This window comes from Ascaphus truei, chromosome 3 (genome assembly GCF_040206685.1).
Source record: "Ascaphus truei isolate aAscTru1 chromosome 3, aAscTru1.hap1, whole genome shotgun sequence".
NCBI classification, from domain to species: Eukaryota; Metazoa; Chordata; class Amphibia; order Anura; family Ascaphidae; genus Ascaphus; species Ascaphus truei.
Window position 1 is genome coordinate 395033086 of NC_134485.1, and position 24659 is coordinate 395057744.

At 43.8% G+C, this 24659-nt stretch overlaps 1 protein-coding gene across 1 annotated transcript in view; it reads left to right on the forward strand.

Moving 5' to 3' along the window:
- MAML2 (mastermind like transcriptional coactivator 2) overlaps positions 1-24367 on the forward strand; it is a 277427-nt gene extending 253060 nt beyond the window's left edge. The window contains exons 4-6 of the mRNA XM_075592459.1: positions 9646-9846; positions 21342-21453; positions 23139-24367. Of these exons, the coding sequence (XP_075448574.1) occupies positions 9646-9846; positions 21342-21453; positions 23139-24082 (1257 nt within the window). The 3' untranslated portion in view covers positions 24083-24367. The remainder of the gene's footprint in view (positions 1-9645; positions 9847-21341; positions 21454-23138) is intronic.
- The last annotated feature ends 292 nt before the right edge of the window (positions 24368-24659 follow it).

A 24659-nucleotide genomic window follows, 5' to 3' on the forward strand; every position in this document is an offset into this window, starting at 1 on the left:
GCACTGCCATATTTACAGCTGTACCAGTGTTAGTGCAACCAGTCGCTCACTGCAGTGGGACATACACAACGCGCCAGTGGGAGTAGCGGCCTTTGCTTTGAATCAGATGTGTGCGAGAACAGAGTGGGGCTATTGGGGCATTACACGCACGGGAGCGCGCCAAGGGTTGCACTAAAGTTGGCTACATCTGTACAAACCTGTTTTATGGAAATCACACCGCGTCTAATGGAAATGCATTTAAACAGCTGGAAAGGCACCTTGTAGTGCCAGAAGATTTGGTGCGCTCACCGTTTAGTAAATCTCCCTCCAAAACAATATTGGGTTGGAGTACATGACACTTGATGTACAGTATCAGGACTTCTGCACTTTATTAATTCAAATGCAGTTTTGCACATGGAGATCACAGTACAATTATGATAAACTGACTTCTACATGACTATGACATTTATGAGTGCAGTCCCATTTAGCTCACAAAATATTCTTAACAGTCATGTATGTCAATCAAATATTTCCTGTTCCCTTAACCTGCCCCACTTTGTCTGTGAACCTATTATAAGAAGGACGATGTGAATGCTGGATATAGATGCAGTGCTATTTATGTTCAGTTTGGGTGCGAGGGAAAGCTGATGAACGGAGCCTGACCGCGGCCTGCTCACAGTCCCCCGCGCCCATAAACCCAGTAATTCTGGCTGCCCTGAAGGGATTAACGCAGCAGAGGTCCCTGCTTCTGAATTAATTCATCCATATGGAAGCCTGTAGCTCGGGAGGCATGGGGTCCCCGGACCTAAAATTAATGTGGTTCAGCTCCGGAGACCCTCTGCTTCAATACTGCGTAAAAAAATTAAATAATAATACGAGGGAGAACTGCGGTAAGAGCTGCGCGTGGAGACAGAGAGAGGGACTACTTATCTATGCGCAGTTCTTACATACGGGTGGCGGCCCCAGTAGGATTAACACTGTGGGAGACCCATTCACAAACCGGGACCCCCACTGCGTGGATCTTTCTGGGAAATTCACTCTTACCTGGTACGTGATCGCGCTTAGCCACGATCACAGCCACACTCAGGCCGCGCTCCACCTGCTCCAAGTGCTGCACAGTGAAATTGAATCGTGCTACATCTGTACATTGTATATGCACGGTCCTGTTTAATGTAGAGTATCATCACAAAAAAGGGAGGGAGTAACACTGTACATCTCAGAGTTACTCCTATGCATGACTCACCCAAGTAAGCTGCTCCTTCATATGGGAGTTGGCCAGCTATCGCCTGACACTTACTAATTTGACAACCCATACTCAATAAATATAACTACACTATGATACCAAAGTTCTGCATAGAAATGTTAGACATTACTCAAGACCTTCAGCAAAGATTCAATCAGTGTCCATGACTTCCTCCCGCAGTACTCCTCGTAGACCTTTAGGGGCGCACAGAGGCCTCAGGTCCAGAGCTGGTAAGAACAAAATCGTCCATGTGGCCAGCTGCCATCTTAGTTTGGTTATAAATCCCACCCAGTCTGTCAGTTCTTTGCATGTAGAGTACATAAATGTTTTCCCAAAAATGGGAAGACAAAAAAAGATTCCCGTATACTGCACCCATGCAGCTAAGTGAATGGTTAATAGAGAGGGACTCAGTGCTCTCCGATTATTTTACTCATGTCACCTTTTGGCAACAAAACTCCCAATATACTCAAAAATAATAAAATGTTATTAATATATACAAAAACGTGAATATATACAATGTGTGTATAAAATCCCCAATGGTGTGTGTAGGGTCAGTATAGATGTAATAAATCCAAGATGTGTGGATACTATCATCTATAATATGCGGTGTGTGAACATAAGTATTGGGACACAATCTAGCAGTGGTGTATATACTCCTACGATATATGCTAGATGGTTGTGTCAACCATACAATTATGTGTTAAATAGACATATTAAACCTCTATAATAGAGGATACTGTGTGACCTGCTCCTTTCATTGTCCTGGGCCCCATGATTTCTGTTGGCGGACCTGCGATTCACCCCATTCTCTCTCCCCATTCTCTCTCCCCCATTCTCTATCCCTCTCCCTCCCCAATTCTCTCTCACTCCCCCCACCACCAGTCTGTCTCACTCCCCCACCAAGTCTCTCAACTCCCCCTTTCCCCCACCACGTCTTTCAACTCCCTCCTCCCCCCACCAATGTCCCTCTCAATTCCCCCTTCACCTCCAACACCAGTCTCTCTTAGCACCTCCCTCCCCCCCACCAGTTGTCTCTCTCAACTCTCCCCTCCCCCCAGTAGTCCCTCTCACCCCCCCTTTCCCTCCAACATGTCTCTCTTGACTCCTCCCTCCCCACCAAAGTCACTTTTCAACTCCCCCCTCCCCTGCCACCAAATGCCCTCTCAACACCTCCCCCCCCCCCAGTCTCTAACAACTCCCCCCCTCCCTGCCACCACGAGTCCCTCTCCACTTCCCCCTCCAATCCACCTGTGGAGAAGGGGAGGCGGGATAGAGGAGGAGCGGAGAGAGTTAGAGAGGATGAAAGAGAGTGACAGAGAGGGTCAGGGTGGCCCAAAAATTGTAGTTATGTCACTGCTTAGACACCTCTTTTCTAATGTGCAGTAAACAAATCTAAGTCAGCTTTTCCATCTCCTTTATTAATTTGGTGGCTCTTCTCTGCACTTTTTCTAGTTCCATAATGTAATTTTTATGGAATGGTGCCCAAAACTGCACTCCATATTCAAGGTGTGGTCTTACTAATTTTTTTATAAAGGGGCATAATTATGTTCACTTCCCTTTCACCCTTTCCCTGTTTAATGCAAGATAAGATGTTGTGTTATTCTGCACCAAAACTGCCATTGAATCCTATAAATACTGCATCATAACAGGCTTTGTTGTATATTTTGGGAGACAATGTCATATAATACTTCTGTATGTGTATATAATCCAAAATTAGTAGCAACTTTTGGTGCGAAATGTATTTAACAATTGCACACATATCCATGAATTGCATTTATTCATAAAATTGTACATTACACTATAGAAGCACACAGTGGTTTTGTTATCATTCTACACAATGTATAAACGAAAACGTACATTGCAAAATTAAAAAAAAAGTTCACTGACCGCCCTCCATAGTATCAATATAATAATATAATTCCCTATACTTTAGGATTATTTAATGCAATGGTAAATAGACACACATATCTAATACACTATATTAATTAGCCCAAACGTACTAAAAGCGTGATGTTTTTAATTAGTGTCTTTTAGCTCCTTAACGTGAAATCCCAGCTGGAAAGAACTAATGCCATTAATATGTTTAATAGTTTAAATGGTGCATTAAAAGAAGGCAAGTAAATAATGTTATAGGTCTTATTCTATATTGTTCAAAGTGGCCGTTTGGGACATTTTCTAAACAAAAGTAATAGGGATTTTCAGCTGAAAACGGTCCAAACGGCTGCTTTGAACTGTATACAGTACTGTACATTAGAATTATCACCTTAAACTTTATTTTTTTTAGGTTCTGTGAAGGCATATACCCATGTTGGAGAAATATTTAGTAACGTAAAGAAAGAGGAGAATCAGGTAAAGCCACTTGGGATGCCCCTAAAAAGGGGGTCTAGGGTAAAAAAGGAGAGGGAAAAACTGGTTGCTAAAAGCAAGAAATCCTGGTCAAGGAGTAGCAATATGCAAAAGGGAGCCAAGCACACCAAACGATTGGAAGATTCACAACGTAGCAAAAAAGGTAATTTAATGACAAAAGAGTCAGTGTTGCATCCAACGTTTCGGTGCACATGCACCTTCATCAGAAATATTTAGTCTCATGTATTTGAATGAAGCTGAACTTTTCTCCAGCACTGGGAAGCGCTTCAGAGTAAAGTGCAAAGGTTATTTGTTCGTAGAGGCGAAACTAGAGGGGGGCAAGCGAGGCAGCTGCCACGGGCACAGAGGTTTAGGGGGCGCAAGCGGATGTACGTGTGGTCAGACTTGAGTGGTGGAGGAGGGAGTGCGATGTCAACGGCAGCACTAGAGGAGAAGGGTGGCACAAGATGAGGCAGCAGAGGACGGGGCCCGCCCTACGGTCCGACTCAGAAGTCAGTCAACTTCTGATGTCAGCCGCCAGGATGGACCTCCCTTCCGTGTTCCACTGGTAGGAGATTTTTGTTAAATAAATCATGACACAGTGTAATATGTCATGTGTTATTGTTGTTCATCTGAGGTTGTATTTACCTACTTTTACGACCTGCTAAGGAACAGATGATTGTTATTATGTCCTGATATGTAAAACCATAGAATTCAAAGCGGGTGTACTTTCTTTTTCACACAACTATATATATATATATACAGTGAACTCCGTGATGGACTATATCCGTAAGAATACATGAGTTATATCCAATCCTGTGAAGTTATTCTTAGCAGCAATATGACATATATCCCCTGAAGGTTCAGAGAAGGTGGGGTGTCTCACACTTATCAGTAACCTCATTGGGAGTATCTAAAACACCATAATTCAGGATGGTACTCACTTTTGTTTTGATAAAGTCACATGTCCATACCAGGAAAGATCTCTGCATCGTACAAGCCGTTGTAGTAGAATCCAATGAAAAAAAAAAAAAATTGCAGCGCACAGCCAAGGGAGTAGGGTCCAAAAAAAGAAATGTCTATTGAAAAATAGTTTAAAAAAAGGAGGTACACAACTCCCTTGGCTGTGCGCTGCAATTTTTTCTTTTCTTTTTTTTATTGGTGTGAGGGCATGAGAGGGACCAATCTCTGGAGCAATTCCTATTCACTGAATGCGCACAACGCAATATAAATATACAACAGAAATGCATCTCGCCATCTTCATTAAACAATTCCCGCATGTCCAAACCATACGATAAGCCCATCCTTTTTTGTTACTCATTTTTGTTTTCGGCTCTGCAATTCCCTGTGATATGAAAATGTTGTAACATCGCAAAATGACACATTCGTGCGATATTCATTAAGGAGAGAGAGACACCAAACTAGGGGCAAACCCATTTGCTTATATAGTCCTACTCCATGTGGTGACACGAATGATACCAGGGAAATGTTCATATAAATTATTTGAATAACACCGGCTTTTTATTATTTGTATATTCAACAAGTATTTTCCTGTGTATCATTCTAGGTTCCCTTCCTCTCCAGATTTGTAGCGTGTCAAATTGTACTCAGTTTTCTGGTGATTATGCATAGGCAATATCAGTAGGGCCCAATGTGTCTATTGTTACATCAGTGTATGAATTGCTATAAAGTAACTAATTCTAATCGGTGATTGTGCAGCTGATAACTGATTTAGTTTTACTGGTTTGACCTTACTTGGGTATGTAACCCTCTTTCTCCACCCAATCTCACATAGGGGATATACTGCTCCAGTTACATGTCTTAGGGTGGTGCATACCTGCTGGCAACAGGGGGCCCTGAGTCTCCCACATGATGGCATAGGGGACGAGCAGGACAGGCTTCTGGGGTTGTGCCCAAATTCTACTTGCAGGTGCAGCGCCTCTATCTTGTGCAGCCCCCAGTAGTATGGGGTGAAGTATCTGCAAAAGAACTCGTCCCCTCCTCCAAATATACTCCAATCTCAGGCAGGAGGTATAGGTAAAATGCAGCAGCTTCTTTATTTATCTTCCTCTATTCCGCACCACAGATTACATCAGGTCTTCTACTTTAGGATGTCCCTGAACCCAACTCCCAGCCAAGGGCATCTAGAGGGGTCCAAGCTTTTCCCCTATCCCCTGGTAGGATAGGAGGTATGGGTATACCCACACTCCCGAAGGGAGGCCTCAAGCCTGCCTGACAGCTGAGTACGGGCAGGGCCATCTTAACAACATTAGGGGCCCCCGGGCAAAGCAGTGCTCGGGGCCCTGCCTACACTGTCGCTCCCAGCCTCCCATGCGCTCACTAGCAGCAGCAGGCACCGGAAGTGCTGCACTGCTAGGCTGCAAGCGGTTGTGACGTGAGCAGGGGTGCCGGGCAGCGGAGAGCGAGTGGAGCCGGGGTGCCGGGCGGGGGGAGAGCGAGCAGAGCCGGGGTGCCGGACGGGGGGAGAGCGAGTAGGGTTGCCAGGTGGCTTGTCTAAAAATACTGGACACAATGGTGAAAGGTTTGACGCACTCGAGAATTGTTGGTGGGGAAGAATGTTATTTATAAATGACCTGACTTATGTCATTTGTTCTAAATTTCACTCCAAGTATTCACCAATTTATATTCTATTTCGTAAAAAATCTGGGGAGGAGATTTGGGAGGGAGTGACCCTTCTGAGGATTGTTTTAGGAAATAGAATATGAAATAGTGCAAACTGGTGCATGCTTGCAGTGAAATGTAGAACAAATGACGTAATAGTCAGATCATTTATAAATAACAGACCTGCAGTCATACTGTACATGGCGAGCAATACTGATCTTAATGCTCCTCCCACAAATTCCAAGATTGTTCACCCCCTCCTCATCCTCTCTCTCTCTCTCTCTCTCTCTCTCTCTCTCTCATCCCTTGTCCTCTCACCCTCCCCCCCCTTGTCCTCTCACCCCCTCCCTTCATCCTCTCTCATCCCCTCCTTTCATCCTCTCTCATCCCCTCCCTTCATCCTCTGTTACCCCCCATCCCTTCATTCTCTCACCCCCTTCCCCTCTCTCCCTGTCATTATCAGTACAGTAGCTTTCAAATTTAGAATTCAAAATCCAGCTTTAAATTGCATATTAAATCATGCCATTGAATAAGCAACCTGCTCTTGGGGATGATCTGTAACGGCGACACGGCGGGTGACGTCACCCGTCGCAGTCACCACCTGCGAAAGTTATGTTGTTTCGCCGGGCGGTGAGGTCGCGGGATTCCAGCAATTTAATTTGTTCAAGGGCCGTCACGTGAGGCGACGGCCCTTGAAAAATCAAATTTTGCTGGCTTCAGGTTTTCGCTCCGTCGCTTGTCGCTGTCACGTGCACTATAAGCGCACGCGGCGGCGGCAATATATTTGTTTTCTGGCGACGTCACGTCGTCGTCACTATTAGCACGGCCTAAGTTAGAATGGTGCTGCAGAGATTGCAATGCTGCTGTGATGAGAGCTGAGTTATGGAGCCTTTCTGAGAATTTACGGTGGTTATTTTTAATAGAACTTGAAAATGGGAAGACTGTTAGTATGGTAAAAGAAAAGTAAGGGGGAGTGAGCAATTAAACAAAGTTGCCAGTACTGTATGTACTATCTGTCACCTAACACAGACACACAGACACACACTGAGATACACACACACACTGAGACATTCACTCACACACTCACTCAAACACGCACACACTGAGGCACACACATATACAGGCAGGACACAGGACACAGACAGAAAGACAGACACACATACACTCACACACAGACAGACACACACAGAGACACACAGACACAGGCAGGACACTGAGACACACAGACACAGCCTCACCTCTCTGTTGCATGCTTTTCCTCCACTCTTTGGCCCCACCCCCCAGGCTCCTGCCACCTCCTGATTGGCTGAATTACACAGCAGCAACCAATCAGAAGCTGCCCAGCCCCCTAGCAGCAGCAGCCCTGCTCTATCTCTCATATTTTACCGGACAGGGTAACCAAATACCGGCCTGTCCGGTTCAATACCGGATACCTGGCAACCCTAAGAGCGAGCCGGGGTGCCGGGCGGGGGGAGAGCATTGGTGGGCAAGCATGGGGCTCCCCTATGCTGTGGGGCCCCTAGGCAACTGTGCAGCGTGCCCATACGTTAAGACGGCCCTGAGTACGGGTAACCTTGCCTCTCTCACGGTAGGGGCAGACTGACTAAAAAGGAAATTGCAGTACATTAAGCAAGCTCCAGCAGGCACCTCCCCTATGTCTCTAATTGGACACAGAGCCTGATGACACTGCCTTCACTGACTCACTGCACTGCATGAAGTGGGGAAAACCCATGATTGCTCCTGGCAAACCTGCCATTACCCAGGTATTACTGCCAGGAAGTGGGCAGACCTATAGCCCAAACCACACAGGGCTGCAGGTATAAAACCGGATTATAATAGGGAAAGCTGCATCCTATGCTAGCAGACTGACAGAAAAGTAGTTTGAATATACAGTATGGAGAAATAGCTTGTGATGCAACAAACGTATCAGTGAGACTCAAACTATCTTCTCTTCATGCTATTATATATTAATACTGTACATTATTTTGATTCTTAGCTTTGTTTTATAACCATTAATGTATTTCCTTTGTAACTTTAAATTAATTAATTAAAAGGAATATTCCATTAAATCACTGTCGTAGCTGACAGTCTTTGTAAACTTCTGGAAAAAGCGTAGCCTCATTTTCCTCTGCAGTGACTTAAATATTAATGTATTCAAGAGACTACAGAGGTTGTGAATCAGTCAACACGTCCATGAAGCTCAGGTAATGATCCTTTAAGGTCAGCATTCTCGTTAGATCTTTGCTGTGAGCCAGTGACAGTCTAACCACACGTGAAGCATTAGTAAAAAGCCTAAGGGGTTCATTCATTAAACTGTGAGAGTACTGATTGGAGCACTATGACATGGAAAGTCCAATTGACTTCCATTGGAAGCTCTGAGTGACAGTAACCTGATCGGCACTATCGCAGCTTAATGAATAACCCACTAAGAACAATTTAGAGGTGACATCCTTATTAGAATTTAGAAAATGTAAATATATCAACGATATGCCTTGAAATGATACAGATGTATACTGAACTCTTTTTCCATATTATAAAATATGGAGGACCTGAGGTTTTGAAGTTGCCAGCGTATAAATTGATATCAAAATTCCTCAGTTTGGCGATCAGAGGACTCTGTCATTACCACACCACTTTGTTTATACTATGCTCTAGAGCAAGGGTTCGCAAACTGGGGGTGCAAGATTTTTATTGGGGGTCGGGGGGGGGGGGGCACAGCAGTTACAGAGGCCTGCGCTTTCCCCCAAGTCGTTTAAATGAAATGCCGGGGAGCGCGCACGAGGCCTCTGTAACTTCCCTTACCTGGTCTCCGGTGGCTTACAGGGGTCACATGACGTCAGAAGACGCTGGACACCAGGTACTGTAAGGAGGGGGAGGGAAGTGTGAGCAAGGGGGAGAGCAGGCAGGGGGGCGCAGACTGAAAAGTTTGTGCACCCCTGCTCTAGGTCAGTGGTTTTCACCCTTATTGCGGTTAAGGAACCCTAGAATTAGATTGTGGAATTCTGGGGAACCCGAACCCTTGTTTTGCAGCGAAGATACGAAAAGTTACATTTATTAACTATTCCGTAAGGCACTTTATGGGCCATTCACTTGAATGGGCATGTAAAGTACCTTACTGTACATCTTAACACCATTTAATACATTTGGCCCTAAATGTCTAAGACACTAGGAATTATTGTCGTTATAATATCAAATATTGTCAAAAGCTCAACTTGTATTGATGTCATAAAGTACATGTTAATAGCACTTCACGTTTGTTTGCAAATAGACTTACTAAGTGCTTGAAATCTTACGTCCCGAAGAAGTACTGTACTGTTGTCTAATGTATAAAAAAGTTTACTGTATATTAACGCTATAATATTTATGAGTCGTTTACCCATGCTATGATAAATACATGTTTTTGTTTATTGTTCAGCTACATGTATGTTGAAATGATGCCACTTCCTTTTCTCCAGGATCAGCACTCTTCAGCGACCCAGGGTACCGGCACCAGCACAAATTCCAGCTCCGGCTCAAGCCCAAGCACTGGAAATGGTTACAACTCCCAGCAGTCCATGTTAAACCAGCAGCTAATGGAGAAGACAAATACATTACAGAGACAGATGATAGAGCAAAAACAGCAGCTCATTTTACAGCAGCAGATGTTGGCAGAAACGGTAATGTTCTCATCTGATTTCTATTTTACAAGCTACATTATCCAGATTGTGCATGTCTTATGGGAACTTTAAACTATTAGCTGATATATAATGTAGAACATTGAGAAACGTTTTTTTTTTAAAACTGTTAGATAAATACGATGTACATAACCCCCAATGACAGTGATGGTGATAGTGGTGACAGCAATTTGTTTCATTATACAATGCAAGAATGTAGAATTGTTCTTCTTTCTGCATTCTATTTGAGAGCTTAGTGCAGCAATCCCCCCACATTTTAGGCAATCATTTTGTGACTTTTTTGTTTGTTTGTTCTGTGGGCCCTTTAGAGATTAATCTTGGTGCTCCCAGGTCAGGGATTGGGGGGGGGGGGAGGGAAATTCGATTTATTTTTTATTTGCTGGGTTCTACTAAAAAAGACCAAGGTGATGGCCAATAGAAAGCCGCATGGTCATCGGGAGGTCACCCGCATGGTCATCGGGAGGTGACTCACCGGAGCGACGCTGACCCAGGTGGCCCTATTGATTTCCAGACAGCAATTCTTGCACAGGAAATGTAAAATCTAATTTATGTACTGAGTTCTTTAAATTGTTAGGAACAAGAATTTGAACAGGAGCAAACAGAGCATGGTGCTTACACATGGCTACTACATACACAGGCTGAAGTTCCAGCCTCGATTATTTGCTATGGGTCTCCATAGCATCTTATGGTATCTCCATTCGTTTAGAAAGCAACCTTAGATTATAACTTCTTTGAGGCAGGGACTCATTGACCCTGTGTTATTGTATTATGTTCAACTTTTAGCTACATTTCAATAAAGGATTAGTAGTACAGTAGTATTAACTAGAAATGAAACATATAGGTTTTGGCCAAATCTCTAGCTCAAAATTGCCTCAGTTTGCCCGATTACAAAAAATGAGACTTCATTGAAGTCAGGTCTTTAAAGCTGCAGTTCAGTCTTTTTTTTATTTATTTTTTTTATTTATTTTTTTACTTCAATAGTTTCATGTGGGCAATCTCTAATTACCTAAAGAACTGTATAGCTGCAGGTCAATTCGTTCTCCATGTATTGATAGGTGAAATTTTGTGACATAATTTGAGCTGGCATACTGTATGTTTTTATTTGCTTCTGTCAGTCAGTGGAAGCTCATGAATATTCATGAGCACTCCTGCACTGACATGTGCTAGAGGGAGGGCAGGGCTGACAAAGGGGTGTGCCAGGGCTTGTGACAGGACATGAAGGGGCAATGCCTTAGCAAATGGCTGTTAAAATAGAATAAAAGAAAATTGGTCTTTCAAAGTTGTTGTTTTTAAAACAGAAAATGCTAAAAGTATTTTTTCTTACTACAGAACTGATTTATTAAAAAAAAAACACATGCAGGATATTGACTGAACTGCAGCTTTAAGTCTTTGTTTTGCTAACGTGTCACTGATCCAGGGCGTAACTAGAGGGAACAAAAACAAATTAAGGCAAAATCAACGTATACAAACCAATTTTATTGGTTAAAAAAAGTACTGTATTGAATGGCTAAATCACCTAAATACTGTCTCTATTTAATTTATTAATTATTTTATTTACTAAAGAAACCCTGCTGCACCACTTGTCCATATTATAACTGTCAAACAGGTCTCACAGCTGTTTCTTGAAGCTGATTTATCCTACGTTACATGATACACCACGGACAGGTCATGCTGTAGAACAGGGGGGGGCAACTCCAGCCCTCAAGGGCCACCAACGGGTCAGGTTTTCAGGATATCCCTGCTTCAGCACATGTGGCTCAATCAGTGGTGCAGTCTTCGACAGGTTTTCAGGAATATCCTGAAAACCTGACCTGTTGGTAATGTAATGTAAGTCTTTATTTATATCGTGCCATTAATGTACATAGCGCCTCACAGTAGTAATACACGTGACAATCGTTTAAATAACAAATAATACAAATAACAGATCACGGGAATAAGTGCTTCAGACATAACATTGTGGAAGAGGAGTCCCTGCTCCGAAGAGCTTACAATCTAATTGGTAGGGAGAACATACATAGACAGTAGCAGGGCATTCTGGTAAGTGCGTCTGCAGGGGGCCAAGCTTTATGTATCGTGTATAGTATTAGCCACAGTGCTATTCATATGCTTCTTTAAGCAAGAGTGTCTTAAGGTGGGTCTTAAAGGTGGATAGAGAGGGTGCTAGTCGGGTATTGAGTGGAAGGGCATTCCAGAGGTGTGGGGCAGTCAGTGAGAAAGGTTTAAGGCCGGAGAGGGCTTGAGATACAAAAGGGGATAGAGAGAAGACATTCTTGAGCAGAACGCAAGAGTTGGGATGGTGCATAGCGAGAAATTAGGGCTGAGATGTAAGGAGGAGCATAAGAGTGTAAAGCTTTAAAAGTGAGGAGAATTGAGTGTGAGATGCGTGATTTGATAGGAAGCCAGGAGAGTGATTTCAGCAGGGGAGACGCTGAGACAGATTTAGGAAAGAGTAGAGTGATTCTGGCAGCAGTGTTTAGGATAGATTGCAGGGGAGGCAGGTGAGAGGCAGGAAGGCTGGACAGCAGGAGGTTACAGAAATCGAGACAGGACAGAATGAGGGCCTGAGTCAAAGTTTAGGCAGTCGAGCAACACATGTGGTGGAAGAAGGAGGTGGGGGGATGGGGGAGAGTGAGAGAAATACACATGGAGAGGGGAAAATAGAGGAGGTGGCTCACGAGAAATTGAACATTCGGGGCTCGCAAGTCCGCCAACACATGGGGGAGCCCCGGTCTGAAATCTGTCGGTGGCCCTGCTGGGTAGCATTGAGAGGTAAAGTGACTTGCCTAAAATGACATGGTTTGTAAATAGTCTATGGAAGTATTGAGCCCACAAAAGCTTGTGCTTTTAAGCCCGAGTTACTCCAGTACATCTCCTCCCCAATCGCAACTATTACTATCCGCTATCTACATTTTTCTTCTATTTTCTATTCAATAATTAATAAAATATTGGCTATGATCATTTTAATTGTTAATTAACTGATTAATATCCGAAGATCACTTATTACTAATGACACCCATTAATTCAACTGTTACTTTTATCATAGCATTTTGCTTGTATTGTAAGTCATAATAACTAGGTACAGAATATATGAAGATTCCAAGTTATTTTTATGTGTCGTATAATAATTCTAATTGTGCCACTAATTTTAGGGATCAAAACAATGGGATTTTTTTTACGAAGCATGCTAATTAACACTATAATGGAAATGATATACAGTAGATGTATATATATTTCACCAACCCCAACAATGTTATACCAGGTTTTAGTAAGTCTGCTGACAACCCCAATCACTAAGTACAGTAAAAAGCATATGAATCATTATGTTTACTATGGCTATTGTGTTATAAATGTATATTTGCTGTTATACAGTGTATTTACATTTTATTGGGTAAGTTCCATGAATGTACAACAGCAATTCCCTAATGCCACCCTAGTTTCTAACTAAAATATTTGCTACAAAAACACTCTCACAATCAGTGTTCCTAAAAGGTTCTGTTTGTTATGTCTTCTGGGAAAGTCAGCAGATTTTAGTACAAGTATTGGGAGAGATACAAGTCAGGACAAATTAGAAACTCTCTTGAGCTCTCCTTTAGATAAAACTAGCGAAAATGACTTTCATGAACATACTGTAACAAGCCCACCCACAGCAAACAAGTCACGCCGAGTAACCAAACACAAGCGGTTCCCTCTAGTAACTCAGCCAATACCAGAACTCAGCCCATCAATCATACATTTTAACTGTAAAGCAGATCAATAAAAAACAAAATGTCATATTGACCTTAATCCTTTTGGAGCCTTAGCATCTGCAATATTGCTGCAATACATGACTGGGGTAGGTCCTGCTGGGGAACCAAAACAACAGACATCGTACAGAGTAAGAATGATAGCTGACACCGTGCTGGAGGAATAAGGGCACAGCTTTTATTAATAATATAACACAAATGATAAATTGACCCCAGACTAGCCGGCACCATTTTGAGAGCCCCCAGCGTTGCTGTGGCTCATAACCCCCTGCTGCTATTGGCCAACCGACAAGGCTCCCGTAAAGCCTCACTCCATCTAGGGTAGGCGCTTCCACCACCAGCGGCCCAACCTGGGCTGAACACCGATTACTAACCGGGCGGTATGCCCAACTTGATATTTTTGTATTATAAACAAATGCCTATCGACCAAGGATCGGGGGGGATGGGTGTAGGGGAAGGATAACCCTCGCTACTGCTCTATACCAATGGAATACTGGTGCTACAATCTGGGGTAGTAGTGAACACAACCAAAGAGAGAAAGGACAGCAATGTGAGAGCACTCAGTGTGATAACACACAGTATCTCTAGGAGTGTGTGTGTACATATGTGTATCTGTGTGTGTATATATATATATATACAGTGTATGTGTGTATATATATATATATATATATATATATATATATATATATATATATATATATATATATATATATATATATATATATATATATACACAGTGGTTGACAAATCACCAAAAAATCTACTCGCCACACAAAAAAATCTACTCGCCACCTAGTACCAAATGTGTGCTGCTTGGGCCAATATTTACTCGCCCGGGGGTTAAATCCACTCGCCCGGGGCGAGCAAATGTATAGGTTTGACGAACACTATATATATATATATATATATATATATATATATATATATCTCAAAACAAGCGAAAAAAATTGAAGTAGCGCCTCTATAATATCCTGACTAGAATGAATTCTAGAGGAAACAATTGCTGATCATGGAAGCGTTTAGTGGGGCGGCTAGATATGGCTGATACACTATGATAAGACAATGTTAATACAATATAAAATGCAATTACTCAACAATTGATCCCTAAAAAATGAATGCATAAAAATCTAAATTTATTTAATAAAAAATGAAAATATATATAAAAAATATATTGTACCAAAAATTGAAAAGTAAAAAAAAAAAAAAAAAATATAAAAAACCTTTAATACACAAAGTCCTGTTCCAATGGCTATGACACCAGGTTCCTGCAGCCCGCTTCAAAGGGATCACCAGTCCCTAATGATATCTGAAAAAAAGGAAAGGAAAAGAAACAGGCGCACACCTAGTGCATTACCATAATAAAAATTGTATCAGAGGAACATAAAATCTATAAAATGCCCACTCACAAAAGTACAGCAATCAATAGCATGCATGAAATAAGTTCTCATGGGCCAACAGCTCAATCATCAGCGTCCGGTTCAGGTTAGTGGCGTCGTCACGTGACCTTCCCTCGTGCAGCCGAAACCGGAAACGGAACTCCTCGCATTTAGTGTTCAACGAGAGAGGCCCCTCCGGGGAACAGTGCCTTGAAAGTTCTTTGAATTGTTGTTAAACGGCCGTGAAACACACACAAGAGCCAAAATCTGACTGCAAGCAGCAACAGTGTTCGTGGGCAAATTGCGGCCGCCATTTGCCCACGAACACTGTTGCTGCTTGCAGTCAGATTTTGGCTGTACTTTTGTGAGTGGGCATTTTATAGATTTTATGTTCCTCTAATACAATTTTTATTATGGTAATGCATTACAGTAGGTGTGCGCCTGTTTCTTTTTCTTTCCTTTTTTTCATATATATATATATCACGTTCCAATCGTTTTTTATAACACACATACCATAATAACATTACAACAGCACGTTAACACCGTACTGTATGAGTTTTGGCAAAATCCGTTACGGGTTTTCAGATGCCAGACTGGGATTTTTTTCTCTTGCTCGCCCTCTGTGGCAGGATCATCCATTTTTGCTCCTGGCAACTTCCTCTAAAAGGACATGCTGAGTACATGCAACGCGCTTACCTATTGTCTTCCTCATTACCAGACCCGGCTCACGTACCTCGACTATCCTTGATTTCAGCCTGCCTCGGCCTCTGCATCCACACCGACTGTGCAACTCTGCTACCAGCCCTGACCTTTGGCTTACGCCAAACTACTCTATCAGGACTCTGTCCCTCGGCTCAGGTCGGTTCTTTCACTTTCCTACCTCTGCCCTGTGGGTCCATTTCCTGCTTGAGATGAGCATCATTACATTTTGTTCGTCAAAAATATGGACCTCGCTGAGGTAGGACGAGCCGTACACCCTGCAAGGACAGTACTTGGGGGATCATGAGCAACGCCTCGCCCTACACGATCAACAACTGGCATGGATGTGTGATGTGGTGCAGGACTTAGTCTCCCTCATAGGCACCCATCAGCTGGATTTGAAGGCTGCAGATGTGGCTCCTATACCGCTTTCGTTTTCCCCAGTGGTCAGAGAACCTTGGATTTCGACTCCTCTATGGTATGGTGGGGACTCTATGGCATGCAGGGGATTCCTTAATCAATGCTCTATCCAATTTGAACTACAACCGTCCATGTTTACCATGCACCGAGCCCGGGTGGCCTACATCATTTCTCTTCTCAATGACGAGGCACTGGCCTGGGCCTCCCCACTCTGGGAGAGGGAATCACCACTCATCAGCGACTCCCCTGTCTTCATCCGTACTTTCAAATTGGTGTTGGACGCTCCTGGACGTGTATCTTCAGTTTCACTCCAGCGGATTAGCCAGGGAACTCGCACGGTAGGCCAATACGCCATTGAGTTTCGCACCCTCGCAGCTGAGACCGGCTAGAATAATGAAGCTGAAGTAGCGGCCTTTTGGAAGGGATTATCAGAGCACTTTAAAGATGAGCTGACTGGCCGGGACCTCCCTAAGTACCTTGAGGAGTTAATTTCTCTTGGCATACGGATCAATCTCAGAATGCAGGAACGCCAATCCGAGAAGTGCCGTGCTGTTAGGAACCCGATGACTCGGTTGGCCACAAACTTCATTTCTCCGCCCCCTCCAGATGATGAGCCTATGCAGCTGGTACTACCAGACTGTCAGAACAAGAGAGAAGCATGAGGCGTACCTTGGGTTGTGCCTGTCTTTTGGGTCCCAGGACCACCGGATCGGGGACTGCCCGATAGTTGCGGGGCCAGGAAAACACCCATGTCCAGTGAAGTTGAAAGCGCATTCGCTGGACATCGCTACCATTCGTCCTCCCTCTGCCTGTATTGTGGGTCCCAGGACCACCGGAAGAGCATTCGCTGGAGCAAGTTGGAAGAGCATTCGCTGGACATCGCTACCATTCGTCCTCCCCCTGCCTGTATTGTGGGTCCCAGGACCACCGGATCAGGGACTGCCCGATAGTTGCGGGGCCAGGAAAACACCCATGTCCAGTGAAGTTGGAAGAGCATTCGCTGGACATCACTACCATTCGTCCTCCTTCTGCCTGTATTGTGGGTCCCAGGACCACCGGATCGGGGACTGCCCGATAGTTGCGGGGCCAGGAAAACACCCATGTCCAGTGAAGTTGGAAGAGCATTCGCTGGACATCGCTACCATTCGTCCTCCCTCTGTGCCTTCCCTTATTCTTCTGCCGGTTTCCCTCTCATGGGTTTCGGCCTTAGTCTCTTCTCAGGTCTTCGTAGATTCCGGAGCAGCTGGTAACTTCCTCGATCTTTCATTCACCAAACAGCACGAAATTCCCCTTCGCTCTTTGGAGATTTCGTTAGAGATTTCGGCGATCGACGGAAGACCCCTAGGACCCGGTACCATCACCCAGGAGTCCCTTTCCCTGGTAGTGAACATTGGAGTTCTACATAAGGAGTTACTCCCTTTCATGGTAATCAACACACACTAAGCACCTATAATATTAGGTCTCCCTTGGTTGTGTGACCACAACCCTACAGTCGACTGGTTAAAGGGGCATGTGACCACCTGGGACCAGCGATATGTCACGGGGCATGCTTGTCTATACCTCGCCCCAGCTCTGACTAAACGCTGGCGTCTGTATCTCTCCATGATGGTCTTCCCCTTGCATACCAAGATTTTGGGGATGTTTTCAATGAGAAGCAAGCAGAGGAGTTACCACCGCATCGGGCATTCGATGGTCCAATCAACTTGCTTCCAGGAGCCATTCCATTGTCTCAGACTACTTTGGCAGTTTCTTCTTCTCTTCCATTGTCTGTCTCTCTATCTGGACTTCCTGCGGCGGATGACAAGGTCCAGAAGTTATAGTCTTTCTGGAGGAGGAATCATGCCAACATAACTAAAGCCTCCCTTCGGATGAAGGATCACGCGGATAAGTGTCGGCAGCCAGCTCTGCAGTTCAAGGTTGGAGATCACGTATGGCTATCTACCAGGAACATCCGTCTGAAGATTCCTTCCCTGAATCTCGGGCCCAGGTTTATAGGTCCCTACAAGATTGCGAAACAAGTAAATCCAGTTGCGTTTAAATTGGAGCTACCAGATACCCTAAAGCTTCCTCCGGTCTTCCATGTGTCTTTCCTAAAGGCGTTGGTCTGCAACAACTCCTCTTCTGCTCCCACCCTCCCAAGCCTGGTTATGATAGATGGCCAAGAGGAGTATTTAACTCGTCGGATTCTGGATTCCCGTAGATCTCGAGGCAGTCTCCAGTACCTTGTATCTTGGAGGGGATACGGTCCAGAGAAGAAGTCTTGGGTGAAGGCTAGTGATGTCCACGCTTCCTCCTTGATCCGAGGTTTCCACCGGAGGTTCTCCGACAAGCCCGGATTAACTAATCCGGAGATCGATTCTGGAGGGAGGGGTACTATGAGGTTTTTCAAGAGTCCGGTCCGGGATTTTGCTCTTGCTCGCCCTCTGTGGCAGGATCGTCCATTTTTGCTCCTGGCAACTTCCTTTAAAAGGATAGCCCTATAAGCAGGAAGTTGCCGAACAAAGTTCCAGTTCATGCTGAGTACATGCAACGTGCTTACCTATTGTCTTCCTCATTACCAGACACGGCTCATGTACCTCGATTATCCTTGATTTCAGCCTGCCTTGATCTCCGCATCCACACCGACTACGCAACTCTGCTGCCTGCCCTGACCTTTGTCTTACGACAAACTACTCTATCAGGACTCTGTCCCTCAGCTCAGGTCGGTTCTTTCACCTTCCTACCTCAGCCCTGCAGGTCCGTTTCCTGCTTGAGAAGAGCATCGTTACACGCTTTACCGCTTCCTCCTGCTGCCACAAGGTGAGTGACAGCACCCACCTACTGCGCCACAATTCCTCCTACCGCTCCTCCCCTAACCTCTGACTCCATATGCCCCACCCCCTGTCAAGTCTAGCGGGGGCCGCACCCACTCAGTCATGTTGCCTCTGCCTAATTGCAGGCACTTTCCTTTGGCATAAGGGGCTTATATCACATACATTTTTCAAAAGCCAGTAATAAACTTCAATAGGTAAGTAAAAAATGGATGAGTTCTGGGGCATTCGGTTTTGGGAGGAAATGCAGTAAAAAGAAGTGTTCTTGCAGAATTTCCATGCTTTATGGCAGGGGTGCTCAAACTGGGGGACGCGTGGCAGTTACAGAGGACCCGTGCTTCTCCGACGGCATTTCATTTAAATGCCGGGGGACCGTGCGAAGCAACTGTAAATTTACCTTCGCGTAACGGGCGACGCTTCGCCATGATAACCCGACGTCAGATGACGCCTTGGGGTCACACGATGTTTTGTTGCTATGGCAACGTGATGTCACATGACCCCGCGGCATCATTTGACACCTGATCCGAGCAGGGAGGGGGCGTGAGCAGGCAGGGGGGAAAGTTTGCACACCCCTGCAGTTTAGGGTGTGCACTTCTCTTACTCGCTTGGCAGCAGGGAGTTAAGTTGAAAGGGTGAGGGAGAATGTGGGATATACAGGCACACACAGGAGAACTTTCAATAAAGTACAAAAAACTAAATTTATTCATTCATCAACGTTTGGCCATCTTTAGGACCCTTGTCAATATTTTGCTTGAAAATTACAAAGTTTGATCAAAATTGTTACATTTCTGTCAACATTGTACATTCTTCTCTCTCTATTTCAGGGTCTGGATTAAATTTCTCACAGAAAAAAAGGCACATTTTGTATTGTTCAGAAACCCTGAAAGTTTTGCACATCTGTACCCCTAACCTTTGTATATACATATATATGAAATAGAAGACAAGAACACCCTCTTGAAAGCACTCATTGTAGAGTATGATATGATGAATTAGTTAATAAATAATACTTTATCAATAAATAAATAAAATAAATGAATATATAACTAGACTAAATAATACAACAGTGAATAAATCACGGTGGTGACTAAACATATAAAACAAACCAAAGTGCTCTATACATAAACGGAAACAAAGGGGAAATCCATAACAAACAATTACTTAATAGTAATGAAATAGCTCGTTGATCACAATTGATACAGGAGAACCCCTAGGTCCAGCACTAGAAATAGTTAAAAACCTGTACGTTCTAAACAGGTAGCATGAGACTGACCATTTTAATATTCGCAAATAAATGGCGAATACATTTTTTACTTACCTATTTCATAACTACCCCTTATCCCCTTTTGCACCTTTGTTACTATTTGAAATACTGTGTATTGAGCTGATGCGAGAGTCACCTTCCCTTTCCCCCCCCCCCCCACCCCTCATTTTCCTATATACATATATATTAAACCCGCCCCCTTACATCATGCACCTCACCTCTGGTTGGCTCTTCTCTCCTCCCAGGAGGACACTAATGTAACCCAGGGCCCCAAGTGAATGAGCATTGGGGAGGAGGGGAAGGGGGGGAAGAGTGGTGCTGGAAGCTTGTGCCGCGTGGGGGCGGGGAGGGATCATCTAAGCTTCTGCAGCGTGGGGGAAGCGGGGCCTCTAAGCTTGTGCAGCATGTGGGGGCCTGTTGTGGAAAGGGGCCCATCTGCTTCCATTTGGCAGAGGAAGAGCCCTGGTGCTCGGCTAATCCCAGAAGTCACAACCTATTTCCAGTCCGGGACAACTTCTAGGTTCAGCTGGGCAAGTCCCCCTCAACCGACGGTTGACAACTCTGTATTTGTATATTTCCTCAGGTTTTGTGATGTAAAAAATAAATATATATTTAATATATTAAAGATTAAAAAATATCAATGTACCTGGGTACAAGTAAGGATAACAAAAGGATAAGCACACCATCAATATGCAAAAATATGCATTTTGTTGGCCCAGCGTTTCGGCTACTCTCTGCTCTTGATAAAAGCTGCAGAGGGTCGCTGAAACGTTGGCCCAATAAAATATATATTTTTGCATATTTATGATTTGCCAATCCCTTTGTTATTTTTGCATACTGTACATATCATCAGCCCTTATCGCTCCACTGCTGGATGAATCATTATATAATTAGAAATAATGGTTGAATTTACATATTGCCCCTACGATCCAAAACTAAAATTAAACAAACTGTCCCTAGGCAAAAAACAGAACCAAACCCCAAAATGTATTAGAAGCAAAACCAAAACAATAGAAACATTGAGTATCACTCTAAAATATAATAGTAGTAAACCGAGCGTTCGATTACCTTTTACTATTCTTTCCGCGCAAATATCTGATAAACGAGACACAATGACATTATGAAAGCCAAGTTGATATGCTTAAATAGTTGTCGTTTTATTTTTAAGGAGAAAAGTACCACCCAGGATCAATTGAACAGGCATTTGACTAGACCGCCACCAGACTACAAGGACCAAAGACGAAGCACGGTTGGCATACAACAAGCAAGTCAATATACAAGTAAGTATGATCCATGCCAAATGTCATTCGTTTAGGAAAATGTATTTCTTGTTATGCTGGTAGCTGCTTTTGGGTGTTAATGCAAAGTACATTGTTTCATTGAAAACAAAGACGTGCAAGGAAGGGACATTGGACGCGATATAATCTGATAATGTAATAAGTCATCTTTGAATTGAAAAATGGGGGAAGAATGGTTCACAAGCAATATTATGTATAGAAAAATTACCCACGAATAATCACTTGCATATTGGCCCATGTTTACTGTACCATAAGACACCATCTGGCACGGAAAGGCACCTTGCATCTCATTCACTCGAATGAGGTCACTCGCAGGGCCGGCCTAAGCCTTTGGAGGGGCCCAAGGTGGCACTATAGCAGCCGGGCCACTGCTGTAGTAGTAGTTATGGGTACTCACCTGCCGGCTTGGGCGATTCCTTGAAGTGCGGCCTGCAGAGTAGTGGCGTCATGACGTCACGGCAGCACGTGACGTCAAGTTTTCATGGTAACGCGTTGTCATGCGACATCGTGGTCAGTTGAAGTCGGGTCACCATGACAACGCGACACTGCAGGAGAGCCACTCCAGAGAAGGTAAGACCCCCCCTCTCAACACACACACACCTCTCTACCTCTCTCTCTCTTTCTTTCTTACCATGGGGTGTGAAGCAGTTCTGCGCCAGTCCAGGGGCCCCGTGCTCCCTCCTCCAGCTCCCTCCTCCGGTCATATGAAAGTTGGATCCCGGCGCCGACAGGAGGAGGGAGCGTGGGGTCCCCCGAAGGCGCAGGGCCCAAGTCAACTGCTTTGCTCGCCTTGCCCTAATGCCGACCAAGGTCTTCCAGCACCAAAAGATGTTTTATGGCATAGAGCTGATAAGTATGGACCATTATGCACAACCATTAATATATGGGTTATGAAAAACAGAAAATCATTTTTCAGGATACATGTAAAGATACAGGGGGGAGGGGAGGCGGGAGGGTAATTAGCAAATTTTTCGGGCCACAAAATTTGATCAGTACTATAGCAAAAGCAGCAGCAGCAGATTTATCATAAGAGCAATTATCATATTGCAAGCAATGGGATTAAGAATCTGTGCCAGGTTTGCACAAGTTTTACAGCTTGGAGGCTTAGCTGTGGTGTATCATACTTAATAATATGTTCTGGAAGACATTCCAAGCAACAAGAGGGTTAAGTACCCCATTATATATAAACACATAGTCTAGGATAAATATGATTGGTAAAAACAGCTGTCAAGCGAAGAAGACTAATTTTTCAAACTCTCCTCCGTGACATTTTTATTGGCTAACTACTTGTTACTTTAATTTATTACTGTCTCGGACACCATTGGAGAACTTGTTAAATCAGCCATTGTCACTGCTGCCAAAACAGAAAAGAGGAATCCTTGTAGAAATAGTTTCGTAAATAAAAACTGAAAATGTTGAATTAAATTTCCCATTCATCCAAGTGTCTCATGAGAGCTGTTCTTTGATTTCAAAGACGGGGAAAAAATGACAGTCAATATTATACGCAATGTGTTACGTCAATGAAAAATCCTAGCAAGCAAATATTTACAAAATAAGGTGAGATCTAATATGATTGTAAAATGTATGGAAATTAGTATTCACCGTTAACATATACTGTTGGCTGTTTACTTTGAAGTTTTTAATGCATCAATTTTCTTTTTTTGTAGGTGGTTTGCCAACTGTAGGTGTCAACCCAAATCCACCTACAGGTATAACAAATCCCGTTTCAACACATATTGCAGCACAGAATCCAGGCCACTCTTCAACAAACCATGGATCTAGGATGCCTTCTCTTCAGGGAGTTCAGAACATTGGGATGTATGTTAATGTTCCTTGCCCTCAACAAGCTATGTACACTGTGAATCCTGGCGTAACCCAAATGCAGCGACAAACCAGCCCAAATCAAATGGGTACAAGTCAGAATAATCAAATCTTACCACGACAATCAACAGTTGCACCGGGAAACAACCTACCACCTTTTGGTACGGGATCTGGAGTCAGTTCTTCACAATTCAGGTCTGGTTCAAGTCATGTAACAAACATGGCAGGACAAAGACCACCCAATGTTATGATCAACTCATCTGCACCACAGAACTGGGTTTCTCCAGAAGCAAAAAAGCAGGATGTGCTTTGCTTCCCCAACAGTAATCAATTTACTAGCCAGTCTATGCAGGCTGTGATGGGTAACCAGCATTTTTCTCAGCGTGCCCTGGCACCTCCTAACCAAATATTACATGGGGTGCAAATGAGACCGTTAAATCAAATGAGCCAAGCAACTAGTGGACAAACAATGGAATCACTAAGAAGCTTTGGTATAGGGCAGACTCAATTGAGAGCACAAATTATGCCTATCCTTAGCCAAGCTGGGGGAAATACACCCATGACAACAAACAGTTTTACATCTACAAATCAGACTTCTCTGGCCTTTCCAGGGACTGATACCAGTAATGATTTGGGATCCTTCGATTTCCTTTCTCAAAGCAACAGTGGATTAGGGTCAACGCTTAATAGTGACTCTGATTTTATTGATGCATTACTGAAAACAGGTCACAACAATGATGACTGGATGAAAGACATAAACTTAGACGAAATCTTCAGGAACCATTCCTGAAATCTTATTGTGAAGGAATGTCCAGGTTCCTAGAACTGCACAGTATTGAGTCTCCTTTAACCCCATCACAGCCAGAGTAAGGGGTTAATAAGACCATTTTTTCCCCCTCTTCTACAAGTTTTTAGCAATGAAAGAAAATAATTTTCTGGTTAGATTAGAGTAGAATTGGGCATTTTATTTAGTGCCTCTCTGTACTAAAAAGCACTCTTCTCGGTTAATCCTTTTAGTGCAGGGGTGGCCAACTCCAGTCCTTAAGGGCCATCAACAGGTCAGGTGTTAAGGATATCCCTGTTTCAGCACAGGTTGCTCAGTCATAATGATTGAGCCATCTGTGCTGAAGCAGGGGTATCCTTAAAACTTGACCTGTTGGTGGCCCTTGAGCACTGGAGTTGGCCACCCCTGCACTAAAAGGATTTATCAAGAAGAGTGCTTTAGTGCATTATATTGGATTGTGATACCGGCTCTGCCATCACTTGAGGCAGCGAACAAAGTAGTGTATATAAGTAGCCTCTCTTTTCTACATTTGTACATTACCTTCTATACATTTTCAAAAGACACATTTAAGTAGTAATCTTAC